At 40.0% G+C, this 19,633-nt stretch overlaps 1 protein-coding gene across 1 annotated transcript; it reads right to left on the bottom strand.

Moving 5' to 3' along the window:
• Window positions 1–1,633: 1,633 nt before the first annotated feature.
• Window positions 1,634–16,362, bottom strand: LOC137258447 (sodium- and chloride-dependent creatine transporter 1-like). The gene is made up of 14 exons (XM_067796129.1): window positions 16,328–16,362; window positions 15,664–15,922; window positions 12,276–12,407; window positions 11,468–11,774; window positions 11,181–11,313; window positions 10,407–10,541; window positions 9,853–9,956; window positions 8,981–9,105; window positions 7,435–7,547; window positions 5,462–5,593; window positions 3,855–3,954; window positions 3,228–3,328; window positions 2,170–2,337; window positions 1,634–1,756 (listed from the first exon to the last, which is right to left on the bottom strand). Exons 2-14 carry the CDS (start codon window positions 15,866–15,868, stop codon window positions 1,634–1,636), a joined length of 1,878 nt encoding a protein of 625 aa, XP_067652230.1. The 5' UTR covers window positions 15,869–15,922; window positions 16,328–16,362.
• Between the last annotated feature and the right edge of the window lie 3,271 nt (window positions 16,363–19,633).

Here is a 19,633-nt window from a genome sequence, read left to right on the forward strand (position 1 = left end):
GTCTATGTTTCTAATATATAATACTATAGCGCAACATTCCATTTTTTTCACAGTGTAAATATGTCATCATAAACAACATGAAAGGAAGTTTAACCCGCAAAGTAGTGGATACAGTGAGACCTCCCAACGATTAATGAGAGGCAAACATAAACGCAAAAAGTACGAGAAATTGTTTCTTCTCAGGAATAAACATACGAAATTGGCTTATTTTGAGAATTGACAACAGTGGTCGCATGATGTTAAATAGAGCCGACCTTTTCAATATTCTGGCATAAAACATCCTCAGGAAATCCCCAAAGTATCATTAACAATCATATCTCAATGTCAATATCTGGTGTAACCTCGCCAACTGCAATAATAACATCCTTGGTTTGTTTACAGTTGTTGTATTCTTGAAGATCACCTTGATCGCCTAGGAGGTTCCAGCACTGGAAGGATGAGAGTACACATGAATAGAGCGACAAGAGGGCACTTCAAGGCCTTTTCCACGTGACTCATGTCTTATTTACTTGGAGGAGGTTGCGTAGCATTGGGGTTAAAGCGTTCACCCGTCACACTGAAGACGTGTACAGGGGTGCAATCATCAAAACCCATCCGTATATTGCTAGAAGATTAACAGATGCGGCGTAAAATCCAACTCACTCACTCATGCGGATTGGACACCTGGCTGTAGACAACGAAATTATGTCAACATCTAAGCAAATGCCGGATTCAAGAAAACATGCCTTAACCCGTGAAGAAGGTAAGAATTGCTCTTCAGTAAGCCCATGCTTGTCGTAAGAACCGACTAACGAGATCGGGTGGTCAGACTCGAGGACCCGGTTAGCACACACCATCATATCCAATTGCAAAGGCCAATGATCATGCTGTTTATCACTGGATTGTCTGGTCCAGACTTGATTATTTACAGACCACTGCCTTACAGCTGGAGTGAGTGAGTGAGTGAGTTTAGTTTTACGTCGCACTTAGCAATATTCCAGCTATGTGGCGACGGTCTGTAAATAATCGAGTCTGGACCAGATAATCCAGTGATCAACAACATGAGCATCGATCTGCGCAATGGGGAACCGATGACATGTGTCAACCAAGTCAGCTAGTCTGACCACCCGATCCCGTTAGTCGCCTCTTACGACAAGCATAGTCACCTTTTATGGCAAGCATGGGTTGCTGAAGGCCTATTCTACCCCGGGACCTTCACGGGTCCTTACAGCTGGAAGTGAGGCATAAAACTAAACTCACTGACAAGTGCTGATGAGTGTGTAAATAATGTTTTAATCACAGATGTGTATGTACGATACTGTCGATGACTACTTGCACATCTGCAGATCTTTCATAATTTGTACAAACGGCATTTCCGGTTATCATTATTCCGAGTTACAAAACAAAACTTGTGAAGTGAGTGTCAGCATATTTACCACTATTTATCAATTTATTAGTCTTCATTCTATAAGATGCATGGTTTTAACTGAAAAGTTCAAACTTCAAGAATATGCATTTCGAAAATAGAAGTCTATCGTACGATTAAAAAAATGAAACAACTCGAAAATGAACAACTCGAATGACTTCTTCACTTTATCTAAAATGAGTTCATTACAGTTAAATCTCCACTTATATGCACCTGGTATTTCATTGTCTACCATTTATGTAGCCTGAAACAGTTCCTCCAGTTAGACCTCCTGTGTATGGAATACTCAGAACGGTGTCTAATGGAGCTTGGTCCCCACGTGGTGTCTGGTTTTAAGCAAGTGCGCAAACGCTGCCAAACAGAAAAAAACATAGGCAAGTATACAATGAAAACGGCACATTCCACAAAATGACCACATATTTTCAAAAGCGTATTATATTATGCTAAATATATGACATATCTGAGATCCTTGCTCAATGTTTGACATGTCCGCGGAATTAGGGGAGGATTACATTAAGTGGATCAACATGTGTATTGCAGTGAGAGCGATGTTTAATTGTAGGTTACTGGCTTCCTAATTTCCTGTTGTACTGTACAACATCTTCTTAAACTTGAATATATGCTTCTCTATCCTCACGCTGATCATTGCTTGTTTGATAAAGGTGTCTGTATGAAGTAACAGCTGCAGCTTGGTTGTACGACTAATACAGAAGATAGAAACAATGCTTGAAGATGTGTACAGATTTAATGAACAAAATACTTACGTCAAGAAACGTCCCCTTTGCCTTGGCTATCTCGTTCATCATACAGATTGGCACCGGTACTATGGACACCAGACCAATGAATAACCCTATGGCAATTCCATATGTTGGATATACATAGTCATTGTAGGACGGAACGTCGTATTGAACTACCGTGAGGACGAAGCACACCTGAAATATGTTGTACAGAATGTACGAAAATGACATACAGGAAACATTGATAGATAATCTGGGGACATACTCTATTTCTAGGAGAAGAAGACGAAGAAGAAGAAGAAGAAAATGATGATGATGATGATGAGGAGGAGGAGGAGGAGGATCATGAAGAAAATGATATGAAGTAGAAAATGATAATGATGAAGACGAGTAATGAAGTGATAATGAAGAAGAAGATGAGAACATGAAAAGAAGAGAATGATAATGGACATGAAGATGAGGAAGGTGATAATGAAGATGAGGAAGAAGGTGATAACTATGCTGATGAGGAAGAAGATGATAGTGAAGGTGATAATGAGGAGGAATACTGAAGAAGAAGGTGAAGGCAAACAGGAAATGAAGAAGAAGGTGATGTCGGAGATAACAAGATGATAATGAAGAAGAAAATGACGACTGAGAAGAACATGTTACTGGAGAAGATAATGATGATAATGAAGAAGAGGATGATGCAGAAAATGGATGAAGAAGGCGATGGTAATTATATATATAATGAAGGGGAAGAAGAGTTTAGTTTAAACATATTTTATTCACAATGTGAAAAGGGTTTGGGACAAGTTCTTTCAACTCATAAAACCCCTCTCCAGAGATATTTACAATCACTTATTACGTCACAAGAAATTATTAGAAACAGGGAAAGACTGAAGGATAACAGATGGAAATGTTATAATACAAAAGGTGCACAGGGAGAAGACTGCTGGAATCGTTTAGATTTGCATAATATTATGTATTGATGGACATTCTTGAATATAATTTCAAAGAGTGAGATGATGATATAGAAGAAGAAGACTATTTTAGAACACCGGTCCAGATACACAAGTTACAGAATGTTATGGCAAGCTACTTACCACCAGTAAAGCAGGTGTCAGAAAGCACCAAAGAGTCTTGATATAGATTGGCGGTCTCCGTCCAAGCATCAAGGCGATGTCACTACTAAACAAGTCAGCACCTGGTACAACAAAGCAGGGTGTCACTTTCTACATGAAACACCAGTTTTACATAGAGAGGATGCGAGTGTGTTTAGTTTTACCACGCTTTCGGCACTATTTCAGCATTATCGAGGACACCAGTATTGGGTTTTACACATCGTATACATGTGTAATCTGTTCCTCCCGCGTCACTTTTTTTCTGTCAAAATTCTTTTTACAAAATCCTACCGCACCCGCTCTCGCCACTTTTGAAAACATAAAAATCCAGCACCGTTAATTAAGGGAAAGTCTATCAAACTGAAAAACATAAAGTGAAAATTTATGTGAATAAGGTAACGGGCTAGTTTTACTGTGAAATTTACAGGGTTTTATTTAATTTCAGAATAATATTCTTTTAGAAATGAACGCATATAGTGAGTGCGTTTAGCAATATTCCAGCAATATCTGGGGACACCAAAAATAGTTTCACATATTGTACCCATCTCAGGAATCGAACCCGGGCCTTCGGCGTGACGCATCAATGCGTGTATTACAAATCCTCCGTACCATATATCCATCCAATGATGAGGCACTCAATAATGCCGATGAGCATGGTACTGAAGCTTGCCATATACCAGTCGATCAACATGTACACGTAGATGCCACCCTGTACAATGAGGCAAAACATAATTACTATTCAGTGAAATCGTCCCTGGATAAGACCTGTTAGAACCTGTTAAGTCCCGGTTAGAACTGGTCTTCAGTAGCCCACAGTTGTCGTACAAGGCGACTTTATTGACACGTCATCGTATCCCAGTTGCGTAGATCCATGTTCATTCTGTTGATCATTGGATTATCTGACCCAGATTCCATTATTTACAGACAGCCGCCATATAGCTGGAATATTGCTCAGAGCGGAGGTAAACAGCAACCAACCAACCTGGATAAATTTAAAACAGACCAGGGCTGACTTGCACAAAGCGATCTTAGCGCTACAATGATTGTAACTCCCATTCTTCAACATAGGCTTAAGACAGTCGCAGCGCTAAGATTGCTTTGTGCAAGTGGGCCCAGGAAACCTGATGGAGCTTGCAGTAAGGAACGTTCGCGCTCCGTGTTTATTAGGTATGTTTTCAGGACGCGTAATCCGAGTTTCTATTACTAACATACATCTATGATGGCGTTCAAGGCGAAATCGTGTTTGGACCCGCGAGGGCACGCGCAGTTATGGAGTCAACGCAATAACTACACCGTGACTTTGTAAAATGTGTAAGTTAGACATAACTGAATATGAATTTCATTTTCTTATGATATGTCCAGCATTCTATAAAAACTACTCAAACTAGTTTCATTAATCTAATAGCATCTAATGATACAAAGTTTATGTTCTCCGTGCGCTACGTCAACGTTTGTAACATGCAAATTTCAACTAGTTGGTTGTGTCATCTGTATATGGTTGTATCATCTGTATATGGTTGTGTCATCTGTATTTGTATATTATTAACGGTGACGGTGTAAAATGTGTGAATGAGACATGATTGAAGATGAATTTCATTTTGTTATGATATGGGATAGGATATTTATATAGGGCACATTCCCATCCAACTGCTGCTTGTTCAAGGAGCTGGTGTTTGTTTCCCTAGTATGAAAGCTTAAGCGCTAAATAACTACTGTTTGTCTGCACATCCTATAATATGAAAACTATCTAATGATACAAACATTACTATTAAACTGCAACTTTATTGTCACTGTGCACAACGTGTTAGATACTAAAGTTTGTAATATTCAAAATGCCAACATGTTGTGTCATCTGTATATGGTTGTGTCATCTGTATATGGTTGTGTCATCTGTATATGAGCCGGAGTCCACATATGCTGAGTAAACCAACTAAAAGTGAATCAGCCTGGTATTACAAGTCACACAGACACATAGAAACACACAAAAACACACAAAATGGCCTAATATTACAATTACACATAAGTTGGGGTACTGGAGTTCTGTTTGCACATACTGGAGATAGAAATGCTCGTCTATGAGATGATTTAAGTTTATGTGAAAGTGTCAAGGCCACCGTAGTTTTATGCTCATGAATCTCGCAAAGCCGCCATAGAGCTGGAACTCTGCTGAATGCGGCACAAAACTAAACTCACTCACTCACTCACAACCTCCTCACCCGTGTTGTCAGCACCAAGCCGACAATGAAGCTGAAGCCGCACACTAGCGCCGTCACCCAGCTACGTCGACGTTGGAGACGTTTAGGAAAGGTGTCTATAATGGCGGTCACCGTCGTTTCCAGTGCACAAAACTGCAGCAAAATATACAATAATCAAAATATACACACCCTTCAGGACATATTTGGGTTTCTTGTCGCCATTCAGAGTCATAAAGGATCAAAATGAAACGTAATATACGTCAGTTGGTTTGAGTTTTGGAAACATTTAACAATCGTGTTTTGTGTCTTTGACCTGTTGGCTCCAGGTCCGTCGTACAATTTTTAGAAGGGTTACAGTCAAAGTTGTTTGAGCTGTCCTTTTTTAACAGGACATGGTCTGTGAGCATGATTACGTAATGGTCCATGAGCAAGATTACATAATGGTATATGAGCAAGATTACATAATGGTATATGAGCAAGATTACATAATGGTATATGAGCAAGATTACATAGTGGTATATGAGCAAGATTACGTAATGGTCAATAGCTGTTTAATGCTGCACTCAACAATTTCATAACTACATGGTGGGTAACAGGTAACAAGTACATATGAAATTATAACGTTAACTTGGATTGTCTCGACTATAAGGCACACCAAAAGGAACACGGTATTCATCATCAGTCGAATTTCAACTGCACATTTATATATATTTCCAACTGCATGAAATTTAACTTTGTAAAGCTTAAAATCATTATATCACTGGGCCATCGATTTTTCTCACTTAATTGATGCTTTTAAAACTGAAATACTGTTTCACTGTTTTTTGGGTTTTTTTGGTTTTAATGCGTAAGTCATTGGTAGCTCTTCTGGTGAAAACAGTCTACATCTCTAAACTGCAAATGGCCGGAATACGGCTTTCTGACCCCTTGTACAAGCCATTCAAAGCCAGCTCACAAGATTATTAAAGCGACTTTATGCTTCCAGAGGGAAGCAGCATGGCAGAATGGTTTACCGTCAAGAAATAAGCAGGGTTTAACACAACAGGCGATTCCTGCGTATTTGAAGCAGCAATACAACTTAAGCTTGACGCAAGTTTTATGACTGACTTGGAATTCAGTTCAGTAAAATCAATTTGATAAGCAGGCAAAGATAATTTTCGTGACATTCTCACTAATTTAGATATTTCTGTCAGTTCATACCAAAACTGTATTCTACATGGAATAAATTACAAACTGGATTATTTGTTTAGAATACTGGATTTTGTTATGACTGAATTTAACAGTGACAAATATACTATTTAATAATTACTAGTAGCATCTAAATGGCAATACAGCACAAAACAACAACGTCTTTGCAAAATTCTTGATTTGGTATACACAAATATTACATTATATATATATATATATTACACTAAAATGATAATGACTCCCAAACATTGAAAATGACTCCCTAAAATAAATACTGTGAGTCACCGTGACTCCCTTCTTCCAAAGTCTTGTAAAACCCCGAATAATGGTTGCTTCAAGGTCACAAATCCGTTAATCAACGTTGGGCGTTGAGTCATTGTTCAGGTGACCGTGTTTGGCAGGTGAACTCCTAGGAATTTCTACTACTTCAGTCCTGCACCACAACGAAGCCCATGTTATACACCTTAGGAAAGAAGAGTCTGTTCAAAATTGCCTTTGTGCACCCTGGAGAAAATGGGTCCCCGGCGAAATAAGTCTTGAGACTATGGCGCCTAACATGCTGCTTGGGATGTCAAGGGTAACAATGATCAGATTTAGGCATGTGAATATAGCCTGGAAAAGGCGCGTTAGAAATATTCTCATTGGTATTTAGATAAGAAATGTGACTCAGCTTGTTGTGAATATTTATGATATATATACAGACGTATTTGAGACGGAACGATTGTTTTGTTTATGTGTCGACAGATGTGTTATTGACGCCATGTTTTAAGAGGAAAATCTTTGCATGTCCTCCACAATAATCTGACCTCGCTATCAGCTCCAACGGTGACAAGCATCACAAAAAAGATGACGCACCACACTTGCGGAAACGGAAGTTCGGCAAGGGCTTCTGGGTATGTCACAAAACCAAGACCAGGACCTGTGGATGATCACGTGCAAGACTTAATTAATTTACCATTGTACTTGTGCTGGCGTACAACAGTCATGGTTTGGTGGGACCTTGAGTTGGTTTAACACAGACTGTTTGTCTGATACTGGAGGAACTTCGAAACTATGGGAAACACGACGTGAGAAATGGGTTCGGAATTCGGGATTGTGGATTCGAATACCGAATCTGAAACGGATTCGGGATTGCGGATTCGAATCTTTTCAGATTCGGTATTTGAATCTGCAATCGGGATCCGCAATCCCCAATTCCGTATCCGTTTCTAACTTCATGATAGGGAAATGTTTGTTGTAACTCTTGCTTGCTCTTGTCGTTTTCATATGTTATACACAAAGGGATTCAAGTTTGTCTCTTTACGTATCTTTTGGCAAAATTCACAGGGATTTCATTGAACAGCCTGTTCGAAGTCAGTAAGACATTCAACGTGGATGCAATTCTTAGAGCTAAAGCTCATGATGGATAAAGCACCAGTGCATGGACAGGTTTCATAGTCTTTCAACTGAATTTGTAGAAGTGTACAAAACCTATAACATCTGTTGCATTCCCCATTCTCTAGCAGCAGAGGTTACTCGTCATATCTTCCTGCGAACCTTTGTCGTAAAATCTGGTTCTGGTTTCCATCAGTTTAATTCATAGTTTTAGGCTTCATAACCTCAAGGTCTCTCTCTCTCTCTCTCTCTCTCTCTCTCTCTCTCTCTCTCTCACTCTCTCTCTCTCTCAGGCATCAGGGATAAGCTGGATTCAAGGGTTGAAGGTAATATCCCTTACAGTTACTGGGTGGATCATGAAAGGGTATCATGGAGCGGATTCATAAATTACTTCTCTTTAATATTGATTATAATGCAAGCAAAAAACTCCTCCACAAATAACGCAAGACATTTAATGGCACAGCCAAAACATTATATATCAGGTTTGATTTTGAGTAAGTAGAAGCAAGCATTGTTGGTGACCATGCTTTGTCTGGTTACTTTTATGAGAACTTTCCTGATATAAGCTTGGTCACCACAGCTGTGAAGAAGCATGTGACCTATATGTGTTATTGATAACGTTTACTGAAGCCTGAATTAGAGCGAATCCATTGCTCACACTGGAGTCAAAACAAAGGGGGGTCACATTTGATTTATAGAAACAACTACTGGAAAATATACGAGCCCATTGGCACCAGCAATCACTTTTTCGTATCCATCGTATGCAATCAATGTTTTCTGAACAGAAGCATACCCGGTAGGAGATGCTTGGAGTTTCCTTAATTATTTTTAAGAACAAATCGTGTACATAATTTTTGTCACCTGAACTGAAACATGGTCCTTTGTTAGTTGGTGGAAAACGGCTTATGACTGTTTCTCCCCGTCATTAGTCGCAGACTCTAATGTTTTGATCTTGATCTCCTACTCAGCCTTCCTCACCTGCATCAGTGACCTCTGATATGGGAATTCCTTTTTTCTCAGCCATGAATCCAAGAACGGAGAAGATGGCGAAGCCCGCATAGAAGCTAGTTCCTTCGCTCAGGAATGTAATGATGACAGCATCTCTGCAAGTAATTCTTCAGACATGCCACATATCTTCTCTCTCTCTCCCCTGTATGTATGTATGTATGTATGTATGTATGTATGTATGTATGTATGTGTGTGTGTGTGTGCGTGTGTGTGCGTGTGTGTGTGTGTTTGCTGTTTAACTCCACACTCAGCAATGTTCCCGCTTTACAACGGCGATCTGTAAATAGTTTGTTGACAATCCAGTGATCAACAGCATGAACATCGATCTGCGCCATTGGAATAAGATGACATGCGTCCACCAAGTCAGCGTTCCTGACCACCCGATCCTATTAGTCCCCTCATAGGACAACCAAGAAGCCCAATACTGGGCACCACTTGGTATTGTGTATAAATATCCTATCTTTTGATATGCATGCATGAACATGAAAATATACTTGAAAATAATGAATGGACATCACAATGTTCATCATGCGTAAGTCAAAAAGGACCCATTTACATTTAAACAACAAAGAAGAGTATAACTACACTAAAGATTCTTCTTTAATGTGTAGTTCAAAACTTCTACATAAATAATCTTCTTTTACAAGCTAAACATTTTTCCCAAGTACATATACCACTCTTCATACATTCTGAAAATTGTTTTGCAAACTGAACATGCTACATGTTACTTATGCAAACAGGATACCCATATTGTATAATAAATCATATAGTAACATACTATACATGAGGAAAACAGGTAAACCTAACCAGTAATAGCCAGCTAATGATGTCGTTGAGTATACCTGTAACAGTTGTTGGAGAATCGGTTGTAACTTGACATGGTGTGAAGGCCGCCCCAGGTGATGCCAAGAGAGTAGAAGATTTGCAACAATGCCTCCAGCCATACCTGAAAATAGATGTTTATTATGTCATCCTGAAGACAGACAAATTATGGAGAACTCACAACACTCATCATTCTCTTTCTACAGCTCAGTAGTCCTCCAATTCCAACCTTTGTCAATAATGTTCGATTTTAAGGTTCTGCATAATGTCTGTTCGAGGATGGTTGTCACAGCAAAGTCGTTAGAAATGATTTCAAAATGTTTTCCTAGCTGATGCATCGTTGTGAAATTGATGCTCAATGAAAGTACTTTTTAACTAATTTATGCCTTTCCACCACTCTCAAACTTGTGACACAGAGTTAGGAAACACTCATTTTCGTCACCCTTTTTCGATGGGCTCTGCTTCTAGTAAATATTTCCTGTGAATCAGGAAAGACGTTTGTTGCTTTTCATGACGTCGTAATCGTTTTGGGACGTCTGATGTCAACAAGATGACCTATGAGGAGTTATATGACCTGGAAGTCAGCAAGGCGACTGAAGTCTGGCTTGACGTAGAAAATGATCCCCTGTAGAGCCCCAGGTAACATCATGGCGCGAACGATGATCACTGTCAGGAGTATATAGGGCATGGGAGCCGTCACATACACCACCTGGAACAGGAACCAGTATCTCCAAAAGGAAATCTGACAGTGTCAGCTGCACCGACACTGAAGAGGAACACTTTCCATGGATAGACAACTTCTTTATTCCGATAGATGCGATGGTCTTCTTGCCATAAAGAAATTGTCTATCTATAAAACGTTGCAGCTATATTGTAGTTCATTTTTGTAAAGCACCTGTAGGTGCCTTTCAAATGATACTTTAATAGTTTGAAAACATAAACAAAATACATAACACATTTCCATACCATAGCTCCATACCATAACAATATCGCTACAGACGCAGATATAAAACATCTCATCAGGTGCGAGGAATTTTTCTTGTGGTAAGTGAATGTCTGCAGAGCAGCCCGTTTAATGAAAATACATTCTGATTCTGCAGGCCTATAATAAAGGTAAAATACGTTTTAAATGTGATTAATATGATCATATTTGATTCGAACTTGCTGAACAAAACACACTCAGCTACTTCAAATCCATATTTTCAACATTTTACAATACTTGATACGTATGTATCTTTATATCTTTTCTCCACTGTCTGAATGGTGAACTATTTGTACCTGTGACCAAAATGATCAGAATTGTTTCTACCCATATATACAAGAAGCATTCTCCATCATTTGCACGCACCTTCCCAACAGATTTGACACCTTTTATCAGACAGAGAAAAATGAGGACCCATGCAACAAACAGAACGAGAACTAGATGCCATTGAAGACCACCCATGTCGTGTAGACCTGCGGAAACACGTAGCGTGTTGTACCTGCAACATCAGCATGAAACAAAATGACTATCAATGAAAGAAACCGTATCATGAAAATCCAATAACCTCCTCTCTGTGAATAATACTATTTCCCATTTGCGTATGGTCATCTTAGAGTAAACGTTATATTTGTTAAAAAGCAACTGTTCCTTACTGCCAGAACTCTTCCGCTGCTGATCTTGAAGCATTAGGAAAACCTCTGACGGGTGAACTGACATTCCTGGATGTTTGTGGAGTCCCACTGATGTTGTAGACAACACTGGAGTTGCCTGTCGTCACGTTGCCGAGGTCCTGGGTCGAGTCCAGTGTGGTACATGCAGGTGTGTTCCACCAGTTGGTGCAGGTGGTCCAGGGCAGGACAGGGTAGAAGGACATGACCAGGTAGTATAGAACCCAGGCAATGATCACATTGAAGTAGAATGAAAAGAAGTAGGATATTATGCTCATCGCATAACCAATGCCTGAGGAAAGGAGTGTGTGAGTGAGTTTAGTTTTACGGCGCTCTCAGTGATATTCTAGTTAACAGCGACGGCCTGTACCTGATCGATCCTGGACCAGACAATCCAATAATCAAACAGCATCGATCTACGCAACTGGGATACGATGACATGTGTCAACCAAGTCAGCGATCCTCACCACCTGATCCGGTTTGTGGCCTCTTACGACAAGCATGGGTTGCTGAAGATCAATTCTAACCTTGATCTTCAAGCGTGCCTGAGGAATGGGTGTGTTGGATAATATGTTATACATCGCGACACACGTGTATTACATAGTGGTATAACTGCATAGCGATGAGAAGAGGATTTACGCCATCACTTTGGTAAATAGCGGCTGTGCGCAATACAACCACTAACAATAATGACCAGTCAAAACTAGCTGATGTTATATACTTCAATTAATGCCGACTTACGTGCCGCTGTCATCTGACAGTAACACGTGTATGAAGCTCTAAAGTACATCACCTTTAAAAAGGGGGCAAATGCTCCACACATGCATGGCACCACGTCCAGTGAACTGACCAATGGACACCTCCAGGAAGAACAGTGGCAGGCCAACCAGGACAAGGCAGATCAAATAGGGAATCAGGAACGCTCCTGGTCAGATGAAAATATACTTCCGGTAAAAACTTCAGACTCACCGTCGTAAATATAACCAATTACTTCGGGCAAGTGTTCTAAACTACATTTTGCAAAATATTCCATACTGTTAAGAAGTATATGAACTAATGTATTGTGAAGCGAAATTGTGACGTTGATACGGATATTATCATGAGTTCAATAAATGAAACTATACACCGAAACGCAGCTTCTCACATCAACGATATTAGCACAATGTTTTTATTTGATGTATGACCTTTATGTATTTCATCTGCATAAGGTTTGCAGTGCTATGCTATGCTATGCTATGCTATGCTATGCTATGCTATGCTATGCTATGCTATGCTATGCTATGCCGCCGTTCAACAGCTCAAGGGCGCTATATTTTTCTCTCGATCATTGGATGTCCATCAGAACGGCACATAGTATTTTTAATCTCAACTCACTGGGGATCATACAACTCTTCCAGGCGTTAATGTGGCTTTCCCTTACGTACGAGGTACCCATTCACAGCTGGGTGGAGTGGGACAGATTGTCACAGTACTTCGTCCATGTTTACTGCACGTTACTGTACCCGCAACTAGGTGTTTGCATGCATTCGTGTGGCCACCATCTGGTCATCTAACAATGGATTCGTAGTTTAAGTGCATAGGGTTGTGTACTGCACACTAGGAGTTGAAATACTGAAAGAGTCTGCACTCAAAGTTGACTGCAAGGTTTTTCACACCCGGTTACACGTGGGCTTGATCCCTGCTCTTCCTAGCTCGATCGAGTAATTAGTAGCCTGGCGCCTTAGACAGCCTCGAGCACAGCGCCCCCGGCTAGTTCCCCCAAGTTAGTGGGGAAATCCCTCTCCGTGGTAACCATATACGTGATGGAAAGTATATCAACATGTGTAAGCGAATAAGGTTTGTTATCTCTAACAATTGGACACTATTTCACTGGGCCTAGATTTTAGAAGCTCTCTCACCGCAAGCTAATCGCAAGTTAATGTTAATGTATGGCACTTACGACTATCTTTGAGCTAAGAGACCTTCGAAAATTTAGCTCCAACAACCACACCACTATTGACCAAGCTTCATAAACCCGCACTTACAATATAATCAAGATCGTACAGATGACCCTGCGTTTTGAGATATTTTTTGAAGATTGATTGATTTTGTGCAGTTCATCAGGACATGTATTAGGACAACCAGGATTTCAATATCTGTACCAAAATGACTACTTATGCAGAGATGCCAACCCCAAAGTGTTGCAAATAGTAGTTTCAACGTTCGAAATTAGTAGTTTGATCATAAATTTAGTAGTCAACTAAATAAACAAAATCATGATGGATTCTGAGAAACAAATTAGTGATATTACGGTCACGTAGCTAAATTATTTCCGCTAAACTAAACTAAATGTGTCAAATCGCAAAGGTATTCAAATCAGCTTCGCTAAAATTACGTTTGTTGTTTGACCAGGAGCGTTAATTTGTCATTAAATATGATGAATGGAAGGTACGTGAAGTCCGAAAGTGTATTTCATCGTTGAAAATATACGTTTTTGCCTATATATCCGAATTTTAATGCATTTTATTCAAATTTCGTACGATTTCTAGTTTAATCGTATTGGCGTATTTTGAAGTTAAAGCGACTACGATACAATCGTAGAGGTTGGCATCTCTGCTTATATAAAGCATATTAACATTATCCATGTGGCCAGTTTATGACAACTCACAGACAAACAACTCTACATATAATGTTACATGACTTCAGTTACATAACTGACACATTCTGTGGATTGGGATCATATATCTTGTTTTGCCCTTGTGACAAATGCAAATTGGCACGGCTCCTCCTAAGCTAGAGAGCGGAAGGTTGCGGGTTCGATCCGCGGCCGCGTCATACCAAAACACGTAGTACGTTTTGGTCCCTGCCTGGCGCTCGGCATTAATGGGTACATTGAGGACTGGTCGGCGCGGAGTGAATATACTTTGTCTGATTGAGGTATTCATGCTTAACTGCGCCGTGAGCAGTGATCTCAGTGAGCTGCCGCTATAAACCAGCTTCAGTCTGGACTAGTACAAACAGTCACACAAACCCAAGCATTCGCGTCTTCAGCTTCAATGAAATATTCTTAAGTACGACGTTAAACTCCATTTTATATCATCTCCTGAGCTATCTTTATTCAGTGCAATTCAGTAAATGGTCAACTTAATATAAGTACTAGAATCTGTAATCTAATGTTTCTAGACTGAGTATTATTATTATAATTTTTTATATAAGAAAATCTCACGTATATAGTTTCTGAAAAGAAAACATTGTAATCAATAGGTTTGACTCACAATTCGTAGTCCTAACCGATTGTTGTTTGTGAACATCAACCTATATTGCAGTTCATCCATATCGACCTGTTTTATGGTACAGTACTTTGAAACTTTTGTCCTTCCATGTATTAAGATTGTTTTCCTGACAGTAAACGTTTAACACTGATTCCGTTAGTTGTCTGTGTGTTTTGCCCTTGAGTATACATGTAATCCAAAAGATTGATACAAACCCCCTGTAACTGTAACAAAAAAGGATATATTTATGGACTCAGAATTATCAAAATACACGACTGAAGCATTTTGTTACGACTATATTATTCATCGTTAACGGATACACACGTACATTTTTACCAACGAGATCTCTCAGTCAGTGACCGATGATTGTTTCAGGTTAACAAGTGGAGCATATACTTCCCGTGGACATATTTTGACCTAAATCAGCAACAGCCATACAATGTGAATCAGCGACTGTATGGGTATTTCTCTCAGGGGTTCATGTGTGGTATATGCAGTATGATAGGTCATGCCTTAAATGATGGTACTGACTGATAACGTACTACAGAAGGATCGCATATAGAAATAGTGTTTGCACAGATGCTTCAATTTTATAGGGTATGTGGGTGCAATGTTTCTTTTTCTACTCACAGACAAAAGACATAAAGCATTATCCATTATGCTATTCAGATTATGTCACAAGTACGCGTTTACGTTCGGGGGACGATCCTATTGGTGTCATCTATCGCAAACACACGCAAAGGCAGATCAAGGTCTCCAATAAGGGAATTTGGTGCGCTTGGTTATTCTTTTTAGGTTAAAGTGTGAAAGAAATATTACGTTACGCCTTTGACGTCATACATGGACTACCTTGATCGTAGATTTTTGTAATAATATTTTATTAATTTTTCAAATTCATAATGATTAAAATATGAGTAATAATATTCTTACCTCCACCATTTCTGTTACAGAAGTAGGGAAATCTCCACAGATTGCCATAACCAACACAATACCCCACTAAGGATAGAAAGAAATCCATTTGTCGCGACCACTTGTCCCTTCCGCTTCCGCTGACGCTGACCATGTCGCTAGAGTCGTTGCGGCTGTTGACGTTGGTGTCCGTCATGGCGATCTCCCCATTCCGCGTCTCATCCATTGTGCTGGTTGTACGGTCTGAGACCCTGACTTGATAACATTCCAAATTATTCACCTACATGGATAGAGGTAAGTATGTCATATCCTGTATTTGAAACACTATGTAGTTCAACATGACAGTCCAGTAAACCCAAGGATATTAGATCTTTTTCTTCCTTTAGGACCATTTTCATGAACTCCTGATACAGTTACTGTTTTTCAATAATCTATTCTGTCCCCATATTTTTTTGCCCGTGAAGATCCGTGTTAGAACTGATCTTCAGCAACCTACGGTTGTCGTTAGAGGCGACTGACGGAATTGAATGATCAGGCTCGCTGGCTTGATTGACACATACCATTGACATTGATTGATGCTCGTAATGAAAATCACTTGATTTTCTGGTCCAGGCTCGATTACTTACGGACCGTCTCCATATGGCTATGATATTGCTTGGTGCGGTGTAAAACTAAACTCACTCACCCCTAAACTTTGTCCTTTACGTCTAGTAAAGATGGTTATTCTCCAGCTGTGGTGTACATGCTGTTCATAATATATCTGAAATGAAAATAAATCTGGGTTCATATGACATACTTTCACATTATATCCAGAAGGTCCACATACTGTGAATGTGACCCAATTGTAACATGACACGTTCAGTCATGGCAGTGAATTTCTTCCTCTAATTTTTGCACGTTCAGTATGAGACTACCGGGCAGCTTCATTCCAGGCCTGCCATTGCATAGCATTTAATAACAATTCTTTCTGGCGAATTTTAAACTTCCAATCACTGGTGAGTGAGTGAGTTCCGTTTTTACGCCGCACTCAGCAATATTCCAGCTATATGGTGGCGGTCTGTTAGTAATCGAGTACTCGCCAGACAATCCTGTGATCAACAGCATGAACATCGGTCTGAACCACCCGATCCCGTTAGTCGCCTCTTACGAGAAGCACAGTCACTTTTTATGGCAAGCATGGGTTGCTGAAGGCCTATTCTACCCCGGACCTTCACGGATCTCTAATCACTAATCTAAAGTGGACGGAAAGGGAGTGATATGAGAAGGCCTATTTGTATGGTGTTGAATAATTTCGTAACTTATGGAGAAAGTGCACGAGTTGGGTGTAAGTCAGTTTAGGCAATACAGCATATATATATAGCCCTGGGACATACAGCCGGGTCGTCGTTTGAGTGAACGATCGCTTTAACCACAAGGCTGTCCTATCTCCCCTAAATTATACATCACAATCTGTGGAAATCGTCATGAAGCTGTTCATATGAAAGAATTTTGTTCTAAAGATTGCAAAAGCGATAGTGTGCCCTAAAGGCTGTGAGTGAATGCGTTTGCTTTCAAAACGCTTTTTCTCGTCCTTCCCTTTGTCACAGATCCTCCACTATACAGAGATTGTTGTCTGTTTATAGAAAGGGACGTAACTCTTAATCCAAAGAGACATAACTCTTAATCCAAAGGGACGTAACTCTCTATCCATTTTCTTTCTTTTCAAGTCTTCTCAGCAACAGAGTTAGCATAACAATCGGTAAAAGTTTTGTCGTAACAATGAGAGTGCAAACATACTTTCTTGAAACTAAGAGTGGTATCGTAAGATGTATTTTACGTGTTACGGTATCTTAAATTTACGAACACTTCATGAAACAGTCGCCACATTAGTAACATCAGTTGCTCATCACACTGATTGTATCGGTCAGAAGTCCAGATTAACTATGAGCAGCCAGGGATGCTCTTGAACCTAGCTCAATTCAACGTAAACACATTTCACGTAGTTATCCGCTGAAAAAAAACGGATTCGCCCTAGCTGATTTTGATCCTAGGTTTGAGAAATACGACCTGTGAATGCACAATACCATTTATGACTAATGCCCTTACTTTTCGGGTTCACGATAGAAGATAGTGCATCGCCTTCTGAAGTGGAACCTGTTCGTGGTCGTACCGTTGAGTCTATCGCATGTCTTTGTCTAGGTTTGGGAGTTAGGATTATCGTAGCCTTAAAGCGGTTTAAGGTATCTGGGTCTATATTGTCGAAGCTATCCTAGAACTAAGACAGTCGTACGTTAATGTTAGTGCATGGCATATAAGACTATCTCAGCGATAAGAAAGCTTCGAAATTCTAAGCCCTGGGCCCGCTCCTCATAGCAATCGTAGCGCTAAGAGAGATCGTAACTTCCATGCTTCAACGTAGACTTACGACAGCGTTACGATCGCTTTGAGAAAGGGACTCTGGGCCTAGAATTTCGAAGCTCTCTTAGAGCTAAGTTAGTCGTAAGTGCCATACATGAACACTGACTTACAACCGTCGTTGCGCTAAGAGAGCTTCGAAAATATAGGCCCAGGGCCTAGAATTTCGGAGCTCTCGTATCGCTGAGATAGTCGTACGTGTCATGCGCTAACATTAACTTACGACTATCTTAGCGCTAAGAGAGTTTCAAAAGTCTAGTCCCTGTGCCCTACATTTTCCTCACAATATTCTGAAATACACTCATCACTGCACTTCACACTTGTTTCAGAGTTTACTTAAATATACCGTTATAGCATGATGTTGGGATATGCTAACTAGCCTGTTGAAATCACCATCGAAATATTTCTGATGTTCCCTCGCTGTGATATTACTGGAATATTGCTTAAAATGAGGTTCCAAAGATTGGAACATAACAGCATACACTGTTGGACCCCAACTAAGAATACGCACCAAGCATGGTATTACCTTAATCTGATACTAGCCCGGATGGTAATTGGCAATAGTCTTACCAGTCTCAGTTTTCCAAACGAGGTGAAGATCAATATATGGTAATCAGAAGATCATGTGGTCTGACGACAAATAGAAGACATACTGCCAACCATCGGGACCTATCCTCCCTCGGAAGCTGGTCGTGGGGATAGTATGACAATTAATACATTATGAGAGATGTTCACTGAAACCGCGTTGACTCGAAGCTACATTCATGCAAAGTGGAAAGTAATACATCTGGTCACAGATTGTACATTTAAATGAATATACAGAGGAAACCGAAAAACATATGATATATTATGCAATATCATATGTCAACGTGAATCCTGAAATGGGCGTATGAAGACATAAGTACACCGTAACATCGCTTAAAACGTACCATTGAGAACAAACTTAAAAAACTTTTAAAATACTGTCGCTGTGGCCAGAATAACCAGTTTTGGAAGGATCGCTCAAAGACAGCCGTGAGTGCAAAAAGAAATACGCACGACATGATTCTGCTCTTAAGACAATGGTGATTATGAAGAGAAGAGGAAAGTGAAATCATTGCCTCCAAGTACAGACATGGGACATTCAAGTTCTGCACTTCCTTAAAGAGTGTTGCATATTCAGGCGTGCGGCCCTGGTCGTGTATATCTCATCTTCATGCATATTGTGTATTGACAGAAGGGAACATATGAATACGAAACTTTTCATCATTATTGATTCATTCATCAGCGTCAGCATAAGTCAGCTGGGATATGATGACATGTATGAGCTAACAGAGGGCCCTGTACTTAATTTCATACTCTGGGATCGTGTACCCGTGGAAGTGTGTGTCGAACACAGGTGTTGATCACAGGATTTCCAGGTACTTAATTCATGTGTGGGGCCTTCCTATCCTGCACTTTTAGACATGATGTCCTCGAGTGAATTTGTCTCAACAGTGCTTTGATATACAAATGTTTGAGATCGCACAGTGATGCAACAGTAGTATAGTAGCAACCAGTGGACTTGAAGATGCATGCACAGTGTGATTGTTATACATCTTACAGTTTTTGTCACTAC

The sequence above is a fragment of the Haliotis asinina genome, chromosome 12, assembly GCF_037392515.1.
Source record: "Haliotis asinina isolate JCU_RB_2024 chromosome 12, JCU_Hal_asi_v2, whole genome shotgun sequence".
Lineage (NCBI taxonomy): Eukaryota > Metazoa > Mollusca > Gastropoda > Lepetellida > Haliotidae > Haliotis > Haliotis asinina.

Bases quoted from the DNA above. Each gene is read 5' to 3' on its own strand.
- LOC137258447 (XM_067796129.1), bottom strand. From the start codon at position 15,868: ATGGATGAGACGCGGAATGGGGAGATCGCCATGACGGACACCAACGTC. The intron at 11,314-11,467 runs GTAAGGAACAGT...CTGATGTTGCAG, and splicing joins GCAGCGGAAGAGTTCTGGCA to GTACAACACGCTACGTGTTT. The intron at 2,338-3,227 runs GTAAGTAGCTTG...AACATATTTCAG, and splicing joins TGACACCTGCTTTACTGGTG to GTGTGCTTCGTCCTCACGGT.